This window comes from Scomber japonicus, chromosome 14 (assembly GCF_027409825.1).
Source record: "Scomber japonicus isolate fScoJap1 chromosome 14, fScoJap1.pri, whole genome shotgun sequence".
Classification (NCBI taxonomy): Eukaryota; Metazoa; Chordata; class Actinopteri; order Scombriformes; family Scombridae; genus Scomber; species Scomber japonicus.
In genome coordinates, this window is record NC_070591.1 from 22,123,517 (window position 1) to 22,136,755 (window position 13,239).

Below are 13,239 nucleotides of genomic sequence, written 5' to 3' on the forward strand. Positions count from 1 at the left end.
TGTGTGTGTGTGTGTGTGTGTGTGTGTGTGTGTGTGTGTGTGTGTGTGTGTGTGTGTGTGTGTGTGTGTGTGTGTGTGTGTGTGTGTGTGTGTGTGTGTGTGTGTGTGTGTGTGTGTGTGTGTGTGTGTGAGAGCAGTCAGCAGTTTTGTCTAATTGAAATGGACGGCATAGACAGTCCTAGTCCTCTGCTGCCCATTAAAAGATTGTCCTGCAGCCCCCTCTGTACACACACTGTGCCGCATTGGCCTGAGACGAGCTGACTGGCTCGCTCACTTGCACACGGACACAGTGCGACTGACAGGCGGAAGTGCTTCTCAGGAGTGATTGCTAGGCAGGAGATAAGGTTGAAGCAGGAGTTGAAGTCTGGCATTGCAATCACTTGGAGTTTAAGATTATATGAACCTGAACATCCTCGCCTTCACAGTTGCTTATTTGGACAGGCCAAACCACAAAGACATTCAATTTGCAAAGATACTAAAATAATGAAAGCAGTAAATTGGTGAATGATTGAGTTTCTTCCAGTTGACAACGCATTTTTTCACACATTTAAACTTCTACTTTCAAAACCTGCCTAATAAAGGCTCCTGTTGCTCACTGTGGCTAAATAGAGTTCAGCATGTCTCCAAAGGCACAGAGTCTCCCGACAACAGTTCCATCTGCACTGAAAACTTGCCCAGTAACAGCTCTAGCTGTACCGCACACCCCCTGCTCAACGGCTCAGCCACATAAACCTCGAGCAAGAATGCTCCGTCGAATTTCTCTGCTTGGTGAGCACTGAAGCAACGCTCAATGGTTAACTGTTGTCAGACTGGGGAGCGAGGCTATATTTGGAGCGACTGCAGAACTCCCTCTTAAGTCAACAGTTCTTTGTGTTTATGCATAGAAATGTACACATTCCCTGTATGGACAGTGCATGAGCTGTTCCTAATGTGTGCACTAGAATTAAGCTTTTTCTTCATGCTGAATGCAGTGAGTGTACACTTCATTAGGTCATATGTTCTGTACCATCTGTCATGTCATTGAAAAACTTAATTATTGCACTCATGTAAGTAAGGAGTTTAAGGAGGGGCTATATAAAAAGGGGCACAGATCTCTATTTTAACCAACTGGTGAGCAGTAATGTTGTCTCTGTACATCCAGGCCTGTTTAAAAGGGAATTTAAGGAATCTAAGGGGACTACATTTGCTATCAAAACCCACCAGTTTTATTGCCAGTATTGAAAGACTACGCATCTGTGCTTTGCGAGGGCAGGGAGTGACAGGAGCTGTTCAAGTAATTTCCATTTCACCTCTGCTACGCTGTAAAATATTCTGAAACATCCAGGATTTAAAGGCTGATATTTGTTTCAAAGCCAATTAAACTGGAAGGTTTCAGTGAGAAACAGCCGAGTGTCATTGGTGAAACAAAATGTGTATAGCTATAGTTGAGCCATATGGCAACACGTGTGATATTTATAATGTCCAAAATATCTCTGGCTACACATAATGTTTTATTGGAGAGGGGAGCGCTACACTCATTCAGATCAGGAACATAAATAACCAGGCGTCAACTGAAACCAAAAGAAATTGGTACTACGTTGGTATTTGACTCTTTACAACCAAATACCAAGTATAAATAATCATCAAACTCATCTAATTAGTAAAACAGCAAGCATCTTTATGTGACTACCAAACTCAAAGGAGTCTTGTTACTATGTTAATGTAAACGATGAAACATTTAAATGATTAGATAATGGATTAATAGAAATTTGCCACTCTTGTACAGTACTTGTAACCAAACTATTGTTTCAATGTCAGAACACGTCATATTTTTATTTATTTAAAATTGTACTCATTCAACACAAGACTCAAATATGCTTGAAGGGGTCAGTGAGCTGATCAGTAGTGTAGAGATCCAACTGAAAAGCTGAACAATGTAGATGTTGAGAGCTTCTAAGGGCTGATGGACAACAGACAAGTTATTAACTGAGGGCCTTGACATTTCACTTCACCCTGGTTTAGAGTGAAACAGAACATCCTATACATGTAACTCCGTTCAGCACAGGTCACAAAAAACAGAAATAAGCACTGTGTGATACCTGAACTTAGCAGACAGCCTCAAAACTGTCCCATGGAAAGTGAAGATGTGAAAGTTAACACAAGTGAAGCTCAGTGATGCCTGACTGCCATCTAGTGGCTACGATGAGAGCTTCGGGTTCAGTCACTGAGAACTTGGGATCACTTTATTATCTGCATACCTCCAGAGGAACACCCAGTATAGATGGACTGATTGCATAATAGTCTTCAAGTTTGATTTGAGCTGGGGCAGAATTAACAATTATATTTGTTCAGTTTATTTGTCATTATTTTCTGCTTATTTTACATAACCAATCAACTTATTCAAGGAATAAATAATCAGCACATGGAACTATAATGAAACTAATAGTATATTAATAGTATTTTTAATAATAATATTTTCTGCATTTAGTACTTCTTTGAAAAACTTACATGGTAATGCATACTATCACTGAAGTGACATTAGTATTTTAATGCTGTTGTACAAGTATATTTACATGAGTAAAGGATCTAAATTCTTTCTCCACCACTGTTTGCCAAGCAATTTTACAAGAATGTCTTTATTACAGGAGAAAAGCTTTACACAGAATTAATATTATCCATATAGTGCATTGCCTGTTTCTCATAACTCATAAGTGTGTCTACAGTAGCAATGATATTTTTTCATTAAAGAGGTATAAAAAAGGTCTTAAAAGTAATTAAACTTGTACTTAAAGATGTGCAGATACCCAGCATGAATCATGGATTTGACTTATCTTCCCTGGACTATTACTTTATATCAGACTGACTGTAAGCACTTCTGGATCATAAATATACAGTCTATGTTTTGGAAAAGTGTCCTGTTTTCATGGCTACTTATGACATTCCTTACTATTCTTTATAAAAGAGTAGGGTCAGCCTTGAACACCACTCTTAGAGAAGCTGCTTAAACAACCAATAAGAAGTGTCAGTCTCAGTTTGAAGGAAGAAAAACATATTTCATGATACCAATCACACCAACATTTAATTAGTCAGGTCTTTAATTACACTTACAGTACAAGAGTTGATCCTAAAAAAATTAAAGCATTATGCAAAAATTCATAGTAACTGAAACAACATGGCTCCTGATTATGTTGTTGAATAACAGAGTACATACCAATGATCAACACAACAGAGAGGTTTACAGGAGCATCCTAACATTCAAAGCAAGATGGCTTGTAAATAGCATGGACAAAAAAATCTGAGGTCCTAAATGTTGACATGGAATAAAACATAATAAATACACAGCATAAAACGTCTTATTCGCTGAACACCCATGTTGTTGTGTTGTAATGTTAAAAGGAAAAAACCCAGGTACAGTACTCTCCAGTTTCCACATTTAAAGATGGCTAAAGAAAAATGAACATGCAACCAAAGAAACATCAAGAATCCATGTGATCCGTTAAAAATCGGTTTCAGCCTTTTCTTAACATATAATAAAGGACCTGTTAGGATGGATGGCTGTCTTTCAAAATAAATGAGAATGGAACATTTGTTACAAAGAAATGCCATTTGGCTCTTAAGAAAAAGGTTTAAGTCAAAAACAAACAAAAATAAAAAGGGGCTCAACATATAAATTGGCTATTTACCATTAACTGGTGGCCTTCAGCCACCTAGTGGCTATAAGTAACAATGACACATGGATGTCAAAGTCACAGCTGGGAACTTCTTTCTCCTGCTGCCATAGCTCCACTCAACTGTTGCTGTCAGATCACAGATTAAACGAATGGTCTCCATTACAAACTAAGGGCAAATAGCTGCATGTAAGTGCCAGCTCAGCTCTACAGGTCACATTCTTCTGTCAGTGTACTGCTGCTACAGGGTGGTGATGGTAGGAGGACTGTTTACGGGGGGGATGAAGCAGACAACTGGTAGTCCTGATCACACAAGTAGAGAACAGTTCAGGTGGGACAGTTACTAGGTCCTCAATCACTGTCAAACTTGATAGAGTTGATTGTGGTGGAGATCGCTCCACCACGGTAGCTTCCCCTCTTCTTCTTTGTCTTTTCGTGGCGAAATGATTTGCCTTTAGTGAACCTTAGTACATCGTTGGCTTTCTGGCCCCAGTCCCCTTCGGCTCCATACTGGAATAGCAAAAACAAATTAAAATGTATGATAGCTAATTATTCAGTCACCTCAGAAAATCTAAATTTGCAGTGATGCTGAAAAAGGTCCTGAACTCACCTTCGCATCAAAAGAATTGTCTGCAAGACGGGGATCCACGGCTACTTCCTCCTCTCTTATTCTCCGGAAAGGTACGTTGGAAGACTGAAAGATCGTTATATTCATTAACTTATGAAATTATGTGTTTTTCCTATGAAAGCACTTATGCACAGTTGTTTGATTTTATAACTGATGTGGTTTTACAAATGTTTGTAGCAAGTCAGTCTTAAGACCGACTTTCGGTCAGTAACAGCTCTTACCTTGTTGGCTTTAGGAAACGTCTGTGGTGTGGTCGCCTTTTTCTTGTTTGTTGGTGTCTTGACATCTGTCTCGTCCTCTTCACTTTCTGATGAATCTTCATCCTTTTTTCGCTTTCCATTGGTGCCTGCATGAATCAAGGGGGGGGGGGGGGGGGGGGGTCATTACATCACAATTCAAGGCCAACTAAGGTGGGGTAAAAAGAAATGTGGCCACACTGTGTTCAGTTACCATTTGTTGTGGGGGTGGTGGGTGCTGTGGCTGCTTTACGTGGTGCTTCGTCCTCATCTGATGAACTGTCTGATGAGCTGCTGCTGCTCTCCTTGGCTTTAGCTGCTGGGGTTGTCTTGGTGGAGGCAGCTGGTGTAGTAGGTTTCACAGTACTTTTACTGTCCTCTTCTTCAGAGCTGCTGTCACTGGACGAGGACTCCGCTGGTTTTGCTGGAGCCTTGGCTGCCTTGGGTGTTGCTGCCTTGCCGTTGGGGATGACGGCAGCCTTTGCAGGGGTTTTCTTTGTCTCTGCCTCAGAATCTGAGCTATCCGAGGAGTCAGAGCTGCTCTCCTCAGTCTTCTTTTTGGGAGCTGAAGCTGCCTTTGTGGCTGCAGGCTTCGGTGCCGGTGCTGCCTTCTTGGCTTCCTCCTCATCGCTAGAGCTGTCGTCACTGGTGTCTGCAGGAGCCTTGGTGGCACTAGCAGCAGGTTTCTTGGCAGCTGGAGCTTGTTTTTTCACTGCAGGTTTGGCTGCCTCTTCCTCAGAGTCTGAGCTGTCAGAGTCAGAGCTGCTTTCTGCTGCAGCCTTTGCTGCAGGAGTAGCAGGCTTTGAAGCCGGGGTAGCTGGTTTAGCTGCTGCAGGTTTAGCCTTGACTGGTGCTTCGTCTTCAGAGGAAGAGTCAGAGTCAGAGCTGCTCTCTGCTGCTGCAGCAGCCTTTGCTGCAGGAGTAGCAGGCTTTGAAGCCGGGGTAGCTGGTTTAGCTGCTGCAGGTTTAGCCTTGACTGGTGCTTCGTCTTCAGAGGAAGACTCAGAGTCAGAGCTGCTCTCTGCTGCAGCAGCCTTTGCTGCAGGAGTAGCAGGCTTTGAAGCCGGGGTAGCTGGTTTAGCTGCTGCAGGTTTAGCCTTGACTGGTGCTTCGTCTTCAGAGGAAGAGTCAGAGCTGGTCTCTGCTGCTGCAGCAGCCTTTGCTGCAGGAGTAGCAGGCTTTGAAGCCGGGGTAGAAGGTTTAGCCTTAACTGGTGCTTCGTCTTCAGAGGAGGAGGAGTCAGAGCTGCTCTCTGCTGCTGCAGCAGCAGCAGCAGCAGCCTTTGCTGCAGGAGTAGCAGGCTTTGAAGCCGGGGTAGAAGGTTTAGCCTTAACTGGTGCTTCGTCTTCAGAGGAGTCGTCAGAACTGGTCTCTGCTGCAGCCTTTGCGGCAGGAGTAGCGGGCTTTGAAGCCGGGGTAGAAGGTTTAGCTGCTGCAGGTTTAGCCTTGACTGGTGCTTCGTCTTCAGAGGAGGAGTCAGAGCTGGTCTCTGCTGCAGCTGCAGCCTTTGCGGCAGGAGTAGCAGGCTTTGAAGCCGGGGTAGAAGGTTTAGCTGCTGCTGGCTTAGCCTTTACTGGTGCTTCGTCTTCAGAAGAAGATTCGGAATCAGAGCTGCTCTCTGCTGTCTTGGCAGGAGGTTTAGCAGCAGCAGGCTTTGTTGGAACTGCAGCTTTAGTGGCAGGTTTTGCCGGAGCTTCATCTTCTGAGCTGCTATCTGAATCTGTGGTGAAAGAAACAATATTTTGAAAAAAGCTAAACATGAATGTACATAACAAAAAGGGGTGACAACAGAAATTTTTATATGGTGAATACTAAACTGTATTCTGACAGGACAACTTTTAGAGGAAGTACTCAAATGATGAACTTGCATGCTCACAATCAGGTCTTACCTGAGCTAGAAGAGTCATCTTTTTTAGCTGGGGTCTTCTTAGCAGGTGTGACTTTAGCTGGAGTAGCCTTAGCTGGAGTCACCTTCACAGCAGGTTTTTTCACCTCCTCTTCATCTGAGCTTGAATCTGGAAGGACACAAGTATGTCAAAAATACCCACACATGGGATCACACAAGAGAAATATCGCTGACTGGAATGATGATAATTACCTGAGCTATCAGAGCTGGACTCCTGTTTCTTTGCAGCAGGTTTGGGTACGGCAGGTTTGGCGGGAGTGGCCTTCTTTACCGGTGCAGGTTTAGCTGTAAAGAGTATGCTGTTAGAAAAACCATTACAAAAAAACACTGACACATAGAAATGATAAAGGTGGGCAACTCTTACCAGCTTTTTTCTCTTCTTCATCACTGCTGTCATCACTGCTGTCTGAGGAGTCACTGTCTTTGGCCTTGCTGGCTGCTGATGCAGCTGGAGCTTTCTGAACTGAAGCAGGAGGTGGGACTGCACTGTAAGCTCCTACCAAGACAGAGGCAACAGCATGACAAAAAGCCCTTGACCTCAGCACTACCTTTATGTACTGGACAATGTTTTAAGATAATTCCAGGTTGGACTAGGTGATCGTCTTTTCAGGTAAGTCACACTACATGGTGCAAACACAGGGCTGTGGACAGGAAGGATAGAAACGGTGTATGGTATGGGGAGGAATAAAAGGTGTTGGGAGGAGGGAACATAGCCTGTCATGATAAACATGGCCTTCATGAAGCAAGCATGTTTTATCTTATATTTGGACCAGACAGCAAAAAATAAGGAAATGGTCTTGAACTAGTTTTTGAAGATTGGGAAAGAGATGATCACAGACACTATACTCTACAAAAGAAATCTGGGTAATAAAAAGGGAAATGGGCTTCCTCAAGGACACTTAAATATCTAACTACTATCCCATTTAGCACTGTATGACAGTGTAGTCATTAAAGCAAATATAAGCTGAAGACTGATCCCTGATGGTCAATGTTACTCTATGTGCCTCACACCGTTTTGGACCATGATGTTATTGTGCATCTTTTGGTGTAGTGTGGAGAAACTATTGGACATGCTATGGTAAAAAACAATAACAACATTAACACACCTGCTTTTGGTTTTTTGCTCGGTGGAGCCTCATCTTCAGATGAAGAGTCTTCACTGCTTGATTCGGCAGCAGCAGCAGGAGTGGCAGCCTTCACTTGGGCAGGTTTGACTGGCGTCTATCAAGACATGTGAAACATTAGCCACTGATTTAACTTGTGCTACATTATTCTAACCTCTGATAAAGACAAAATCATGCAACAATATTTAGGGATGGGAAGCCTTTAGCATACCTTGGCTGGTTTTTCGTCTTCAGAATCAGAGGAACTGTCTTCACTGCTGCTCTCTTGCTTCTTCTGAGCTCCACCTTTAGCAGCAACAGCAGCTTTTGGTGCAGCGACAGCAGCTGCCTTGGGTTCTGTTATTCATAGTTAAATAAGGTCAAGTCGATGAAACATTTTAAAAGCATTTTCCCTTTCAGCTTAACTTTAGTTAGCCATTAATAACAGTTGCATTACAACAAGATAAGAGGCTATAAACTCACTGGTTGCAGGGGCTTTGGCTGCTTTCTCATCCTCAGAGTCAGACTCTTCACTGCTCGAGCTGCTGTCTTTCTTCCTTGCGCTGCCTGCAGCAGCAGCAGGCTTTACAGGAGCCTACACACATAAAACTATGTTATAATAATAGCATAAACCCACAACCATTGTCTTACAGCAATGACTAGATCTGGGAATTGCTCATTCGGATGTTTCTTCCTACCTTTGCAGGAGCCTTTGCAGGCGTCTTCTTCTCCTCCTCAGAGTCACTTGAGTCTTCACTGCTGCTGGATTCAGCTTTAGCAGCTGCTGCTGATTTAGCAGGAACCACCTTGGCTGTTAAAATAACATTGCAAAAAATATAATCTGACAATGACATACAAGGCTTCCGAATGGTACATCACTGTGTGTGTTAAATATATTAATATTACCTGCAGGGGCTGCCTTTGTTGGTTTTGCGACAGCTTCTTCATCCTCGCTGCTCGACTCTTCGCTGCTGGAGCTCTCTGCACTGGTTTTTGCCTTCTTGGCTGATGGGCCGTTAATTGCTTGGGCAGCAGGTGCTTTTCGTTTCTTAGCTTCAGGAGACCTAACATGACACAGAAAAAGGGATTAAAATGGAAAATCTATGCTAAAAAGAGAACTAATCTTCCATTCCGCAAAACCACAGCTTAAATATTTATGAGTATGTCTTCTCTTGAAGCTTTACAGTAGATAGATTGCATTGCTGATGTTATCCAGAGACTTTTAGTGATTAAAAAGTGAATAAACCCCAGGTTATTGTGACAGCACCAGCAGTAACATAATTTTAAAACAAGGGAAAATTAACGTTTATCAAAACATTATAAATGTGCCTCTCTTGGCAAAAATATCTCATAGTCAACTGTTGTCCATGACTTCAAGCCACAAGTGAGAGCCTGATAAGCTCCCAGAGTCAATCACAAACTCCCGCATCTATTCACCAGCTAAACTTTGTGTCCCCTGATCACACTGCCAGCTCCAGTATTGCCGTTTGCTGATATAAGATTTACAGTTGAAGACAGTGTCTGCTTCAGGATAAACCTAAATTATACAAATTAAGTTCAGCATTACAGATCTGAATCTGAATATGGCCAGTTTTCTCCTCAAGCTAGACAGGAGATCGCATGGTTGAAGTTATTGAGCAATTATGGTGTAGCTCCTGCACACAGAGTGAAAAAACTGTAGGATACTGTCACAGCAAATGACTAATTTTAAACTGTTGCCACGATATTGAATTAACTATTAAAATACATTTAATGGCAGAGTAAAGTACAGACTTGTACTTTTGAGTGGACAAAATAACAGTCTAGACTTGAAACTTTCTAAATGGCCGCAATCATATAATTTGAGAGGGACAAGACAATCTGAATGGTATTTTTCAAGTTTAATATTGACATTACAGTAATAAAAATAAAGTTGAGCAGTAAATAATCAATAGAAAAAGACAAGTAGCAACTCACTTCACCCAGAAGTTGAAGATGTTGACAAGACTTTCTTCATTTTGATCCTGTGGGTTCTGAAGAGGTAAGGAGAGAGAGAAAACTTAAACAATAAGCTGTTTATAATAAATAAAGCAGCTTCAATAAGACAACATTCACTATCCAACAGTGGAGAGAGAGATACTGAGCTCAGAATAAATACGCTAAATAAACGTGTGCCGCTCCACGTGCTAACCCCACGAGCGCCCGCACTGTCTTCACGCAGCTATGAGGTTCCTCGTGCAGCCCTTTTAAATAATTTCACGTGAACACACCTGGAGACGGATAGCTCGTGCAGCCAGCTATCGGCCACACACCTGTGAACGTCTTACCACTTTAGTCTGTTTGATAAACTCCTGCGCCGCCTTGGTGAACTTGTTCTCCAGCAGGAAGGAGTAGACAGATTTATAAAGATCGCTCGGCACCGACTTTTGCGCCGCCATGTTTAACACCACGTTACGGCAGGAAGGACCGGAAGTAGAAGGGAACGTCTCTTTGTGGACGTGCACGCATGCGCACACTCACGACGACGAAATAGGTAGAAAAAAGATAGATGTTCACTCCGTTTGATAAAATAACTTAACGCATAAACACTGACTGTTCTTTAGTCATGTAGTCATAAAATGCATTCAACATCCACTGTTACTTTATTCATTATTCGTTGCACACAGAAGTAGCAAAAGTACTCACATTCTGTAGCCTACTTAAGTGAAAGTACTATGTGCTTATTCAACTCCTGTACTCAAGTAAAAGTAAGAAAGTAAAGGCTCTGAAATGTACTTAAGTACAAAAGTAGAAATTCATTTTTACCGTCAATGTTTTCAATTACAATTTACAATTTTTGACATGGGCAGCCTTCAAAGCACACACACCAAAAGAAAAAAAATGTTCTATCGCTTATTTGTACGTCATGTCTTCTTTTTATAATGTCACTGAGGTTAAAACAAGTAACGAGCCTGTTTTGACAATATAAGGCGTAGAGAGTACACATATTTGTTCAAATGTAGGGAGTAGAAATAAAACGTCATCAGAAGAATAAATAGGCTACTCTAGTACAGATACCTGAAATTCTACTCAAGTTACTACTACTTCGTTACTTCAAACCTCTGATTGCACACATCTTGTTTCATTTTTGCACAGTGCAGTCCATACTTCCTTTGTAGTTTTTCATTTCAAGTTTTTTCCCCATTTAAATGTAAATTACTTGTTTATTTTATTATTTCATTATTATTAATATTACTTAACTTCTATTATGTGATTATTCTTCTATGTTGTGAGAGCACACGCCCAGACACATTCCTTGTATGTTTATATACTTATAATATAGTATAATATAATAAACAGACTGGTTGACCCTGATCAAAAGCTATAGCTCTGTATTTACAAAATGTTTCCTTTTTCGGTTATACCCAGGAATCGAGGTAGAGTAAGACCTCTTCAGCAATTTCAAGTTTCTCTACGTCACCTTGTGTCAATAATGATAAATAGTACGGCATAGAAAAGTTAAGTCGAGGTCGATATTATATAACATATATAACATTTTATACATACATTTTATATTATTTAAAAATCGTATTAGCCATGTATGATATGCAGAGGGGGAGGGGTGGAATAAATAACATAATGTTACATACTGTTGTCCAGTAGGAGGCGGTATTACACCTTAATGTTGATAAATTGAGAGAAGAAGAAGATGTGAAGCGCTGCGCATGTTTTAGACGTCAGGGCTAAAGACCTTTCCTGTTCCTCGTGTCATAACATTGGACTGGTTAAACTGGCAATGACACCAGTGCAGTGCTAGCTGAATTAAACGTGTGAATCGCGGGTTTCTTGGTTGAAGCCATGCCTCGGTACGAGCTGGCCCTGATCCTGAAGGCGATGACCCGGCCGGAGACAGCGGCTACTCTCCGGCGGACCGTCGAGACCTTGATGGAGCGGGGCGCGGTGGTGAGAAACATGGAGAACCTGGGAGAGAGACTACTGCCCTACGCGATCACCAAGCACAACCAGAGGCACGACCGAGGGGCTTACTTTCTGGTCGATTTCTACGCAGCTCCTAACATCCTAATATCCTTCCTGGATCACCTGCACCGCGATGTGGACGTAGTGAGGCCCACCGTGCTCAAGAAGGACCCTCAGGTGTCGGGTCAGACCGGCTGTGGACCCCAGCAGTGATTGAATGTAAGGCGAGAAGGATGATGAGGATGAGGCCAAGTGCATCAGAACTAACACCGCTTCTGTTTAGACTTGAAATCAGCAGTGATGTCTTTATCCAGGCCTAAATCCTTGGGTCCACACTGTAAATGCAACTGTTGCCTTCATGGAATCAGGACTGTAATTAGTTCACCATTTTGTAAACCTGCTTTATCTGTCAATGAATCATTTCCCCAGAGAAAAAGACAGCACAATGAGGCCTTCCTCCTAAAGTTTAACACACAACTCTGGAGTCCACCAATGATGTATAACCAATGAGGAGTAATTTATGACACTGCAACACATGGTATTGATGTGAATTAATGTAATAAAGATATTATGAGTAATTGGACTACTTTCTATTCACCAACAAAGCATCAAGTACTAATTTGATTAATGAGGCGATGGATTGCACGGTAGTAAAACTCTGTATACACTGTATATTTTACATTTTTGAGAGCTTTCCCTCAAAGACAATAGATCCTCAGCTGACTTAACAGCCATTCAAATGTTTATTGACTATAAGAGATACTTCCATATAATTGAACAATCTGTGAAGCAGTTCACTGGTTGTACAATTAACCTCCTGACCTTTTTATAGTTAACAATGGTGATAATTGTGAGTTTTAAGTACAGAATGACACAATCTTGTAGCAATGCCTCTTACAGTGAAAAAACATCAGACAATGTGAGTGAAAAAAAGAGAGCAGAAATATTTGAGCTTATCAATTACACATTGTGGTAACAGCAGTGCAGAAATTCCAAAGATATGGTGAAGTTATTCAGAGGTTGAGTAGGTTGCCATTATATAGTTTGTCCACTAGAGGGCACTGGCATGTTTATTTCAGTCTATGGTTTATTTACTGTCAAATGTCCTGCTTTATACACACTATGGTCTAACTCCTTTAAAAAAAAACAAATGGACATTTGTTGGCTGGTACATGACAATTGTATTTTTTTCCTCTCCATTGTAGCTAATCGTATTGTCTGCAGAAATCCAGTATTATATATACATATATATATATATATATATATATATAATTATTATTATATGGGTCAGCCTCTACAGTAACATTTAAGTGACAACAGTTAAAAGATTTCATAACATGTTTGTATGCAGTCGGCCTTTCTTTAACTTCTATTTATGGAGACCACGCTGTGCTGACTGTGCTGTATCTTTACCCCATATAATGGTTGCTCTTCTTGTTTTACAGGGTTCACAGCTCAAGTCCAGAAGATGTACAGTGTGATGTTTTCCTCAATGAACTTTTCCATAGACTTTGACCTGAATTTGGATGTTATGTCTTAAATAAAGTACTTTTTTTCTACTTGACTTGCAATTTTTGCTTTCTTGTCAAAAAAAGACCAACACGTGATGTTAAATAATGTGTTGTCAGTTTAATTTACTTTCATTTCCCTCCTATATATGCAATTCTGAAACTTTGAAGTGATATATAGTGTGTATTAGTCACCCATACTGCCCTATGAGAAAACACTTAAAATGGACAGATATTAAAATAGAGCAGCTCAAACTAGCCAAATAACCCAACAT

The 13,239-nt window shown here is 41.3% G+C and overlaps 2 protein-coding genes across 2 annotated transcripts; one reads left to right on the forward strand and one right to left on the reverse strand.

The window, feature by feature from the left end:
- Window positions 1-3,037: 3,037 nt before the first annotated feature.
- On the reverse strand, window positions 3,038-9,946 carry nolc1 (nucleolar and coiled-body phosphoprotein 1). The gene is made up of 15 exons (XM_053333110.1): window positions 9,827-9,946; window positions 9,477-9,532; window positions 8,427-8,584; window positions 8,219-8,331; window positions 8,004-8,115; window positions 7,753-7,877; window positions 7,524-7,638; window positions 6,782-6,913; window positions 6,610-6,702; window positions 6,401-6,526; window positions 5,789-6,231; window positions 4,726-5,668; window positions 4,497-4,621; window positions 4,258-4,341; window positions 3,038-4,157 (listed from the first exon to the last, which is right to left on the reverse strand). Exons 1-15 carry the CDS (start codon window positions 9,935-9,937, stop codon window positions 3,999-4,001), a joined length of 2,895 nt encoding a protein of 964 aa, XP_053189085.1. The 5' UTR covers window positions 9,938-9,946; the 3' UTR covers window positions 3,038-3,998.
- A 1,268-nt stretch (window positions 9,947-11,214) lies between these two features.
- mrps6 (mitochondrial ribosomal protein S6) lies at window positions 11,215-13,029 on the forward strand. Its single transcript, XM_053333126.1, has 2 exons — window positions 11,215-11,675; window positions 12,902-13,029. Exon 1 carries the CDS (start codon window positions 11,337-11,339, stop codon window positions 11,667-11,669), a length of 333 nt encoding a protein of 110 aa, XP_053189101.1. The 5' UTR covers window positions 11,215-11,336; the 3' UTR covers window positions 11,670-11,675; window positions 12,902-13,029.
- Window positions 13,030-13,239: the final 210 nt, after the last annotated feature.

What these genes read in the sequence shown, in the direction of transcription:
- nolc1 (XM_053333110.1), bottom strand. Translation starts at nt 9,937, where the DNA reads ATGGCGGCGCAAAAGTCGGTGCCGAGCGATCTTTATAAATCTGTCTAC. An exon ending in GTCCAGCTCTGATAGCTCAG is followed by an intron (nt 6,527 to 6,609) that starts GTAATTATCATC and finishes GTGTCCTTCCAG; the next exon opens with ATTCAAGCTCAGATGAAGAG. An exon ending in AGATGACTCTTCTAGCTCAG is followed by an intron (nt 6,232 to 6,400) that starts GTAAGACCTGAT and finishes CTTTCACCACAG; the next exon opens with ATTCAGATAGCAGCTCAGAA.
- mrps6 (XM_053333126.1), top strand. Translation starts at nt 11,337, where the DNA reads ATGCCTCGGTACGAGCTGGCCCTGATCCTGAAGGCGATGACCCGGCCG.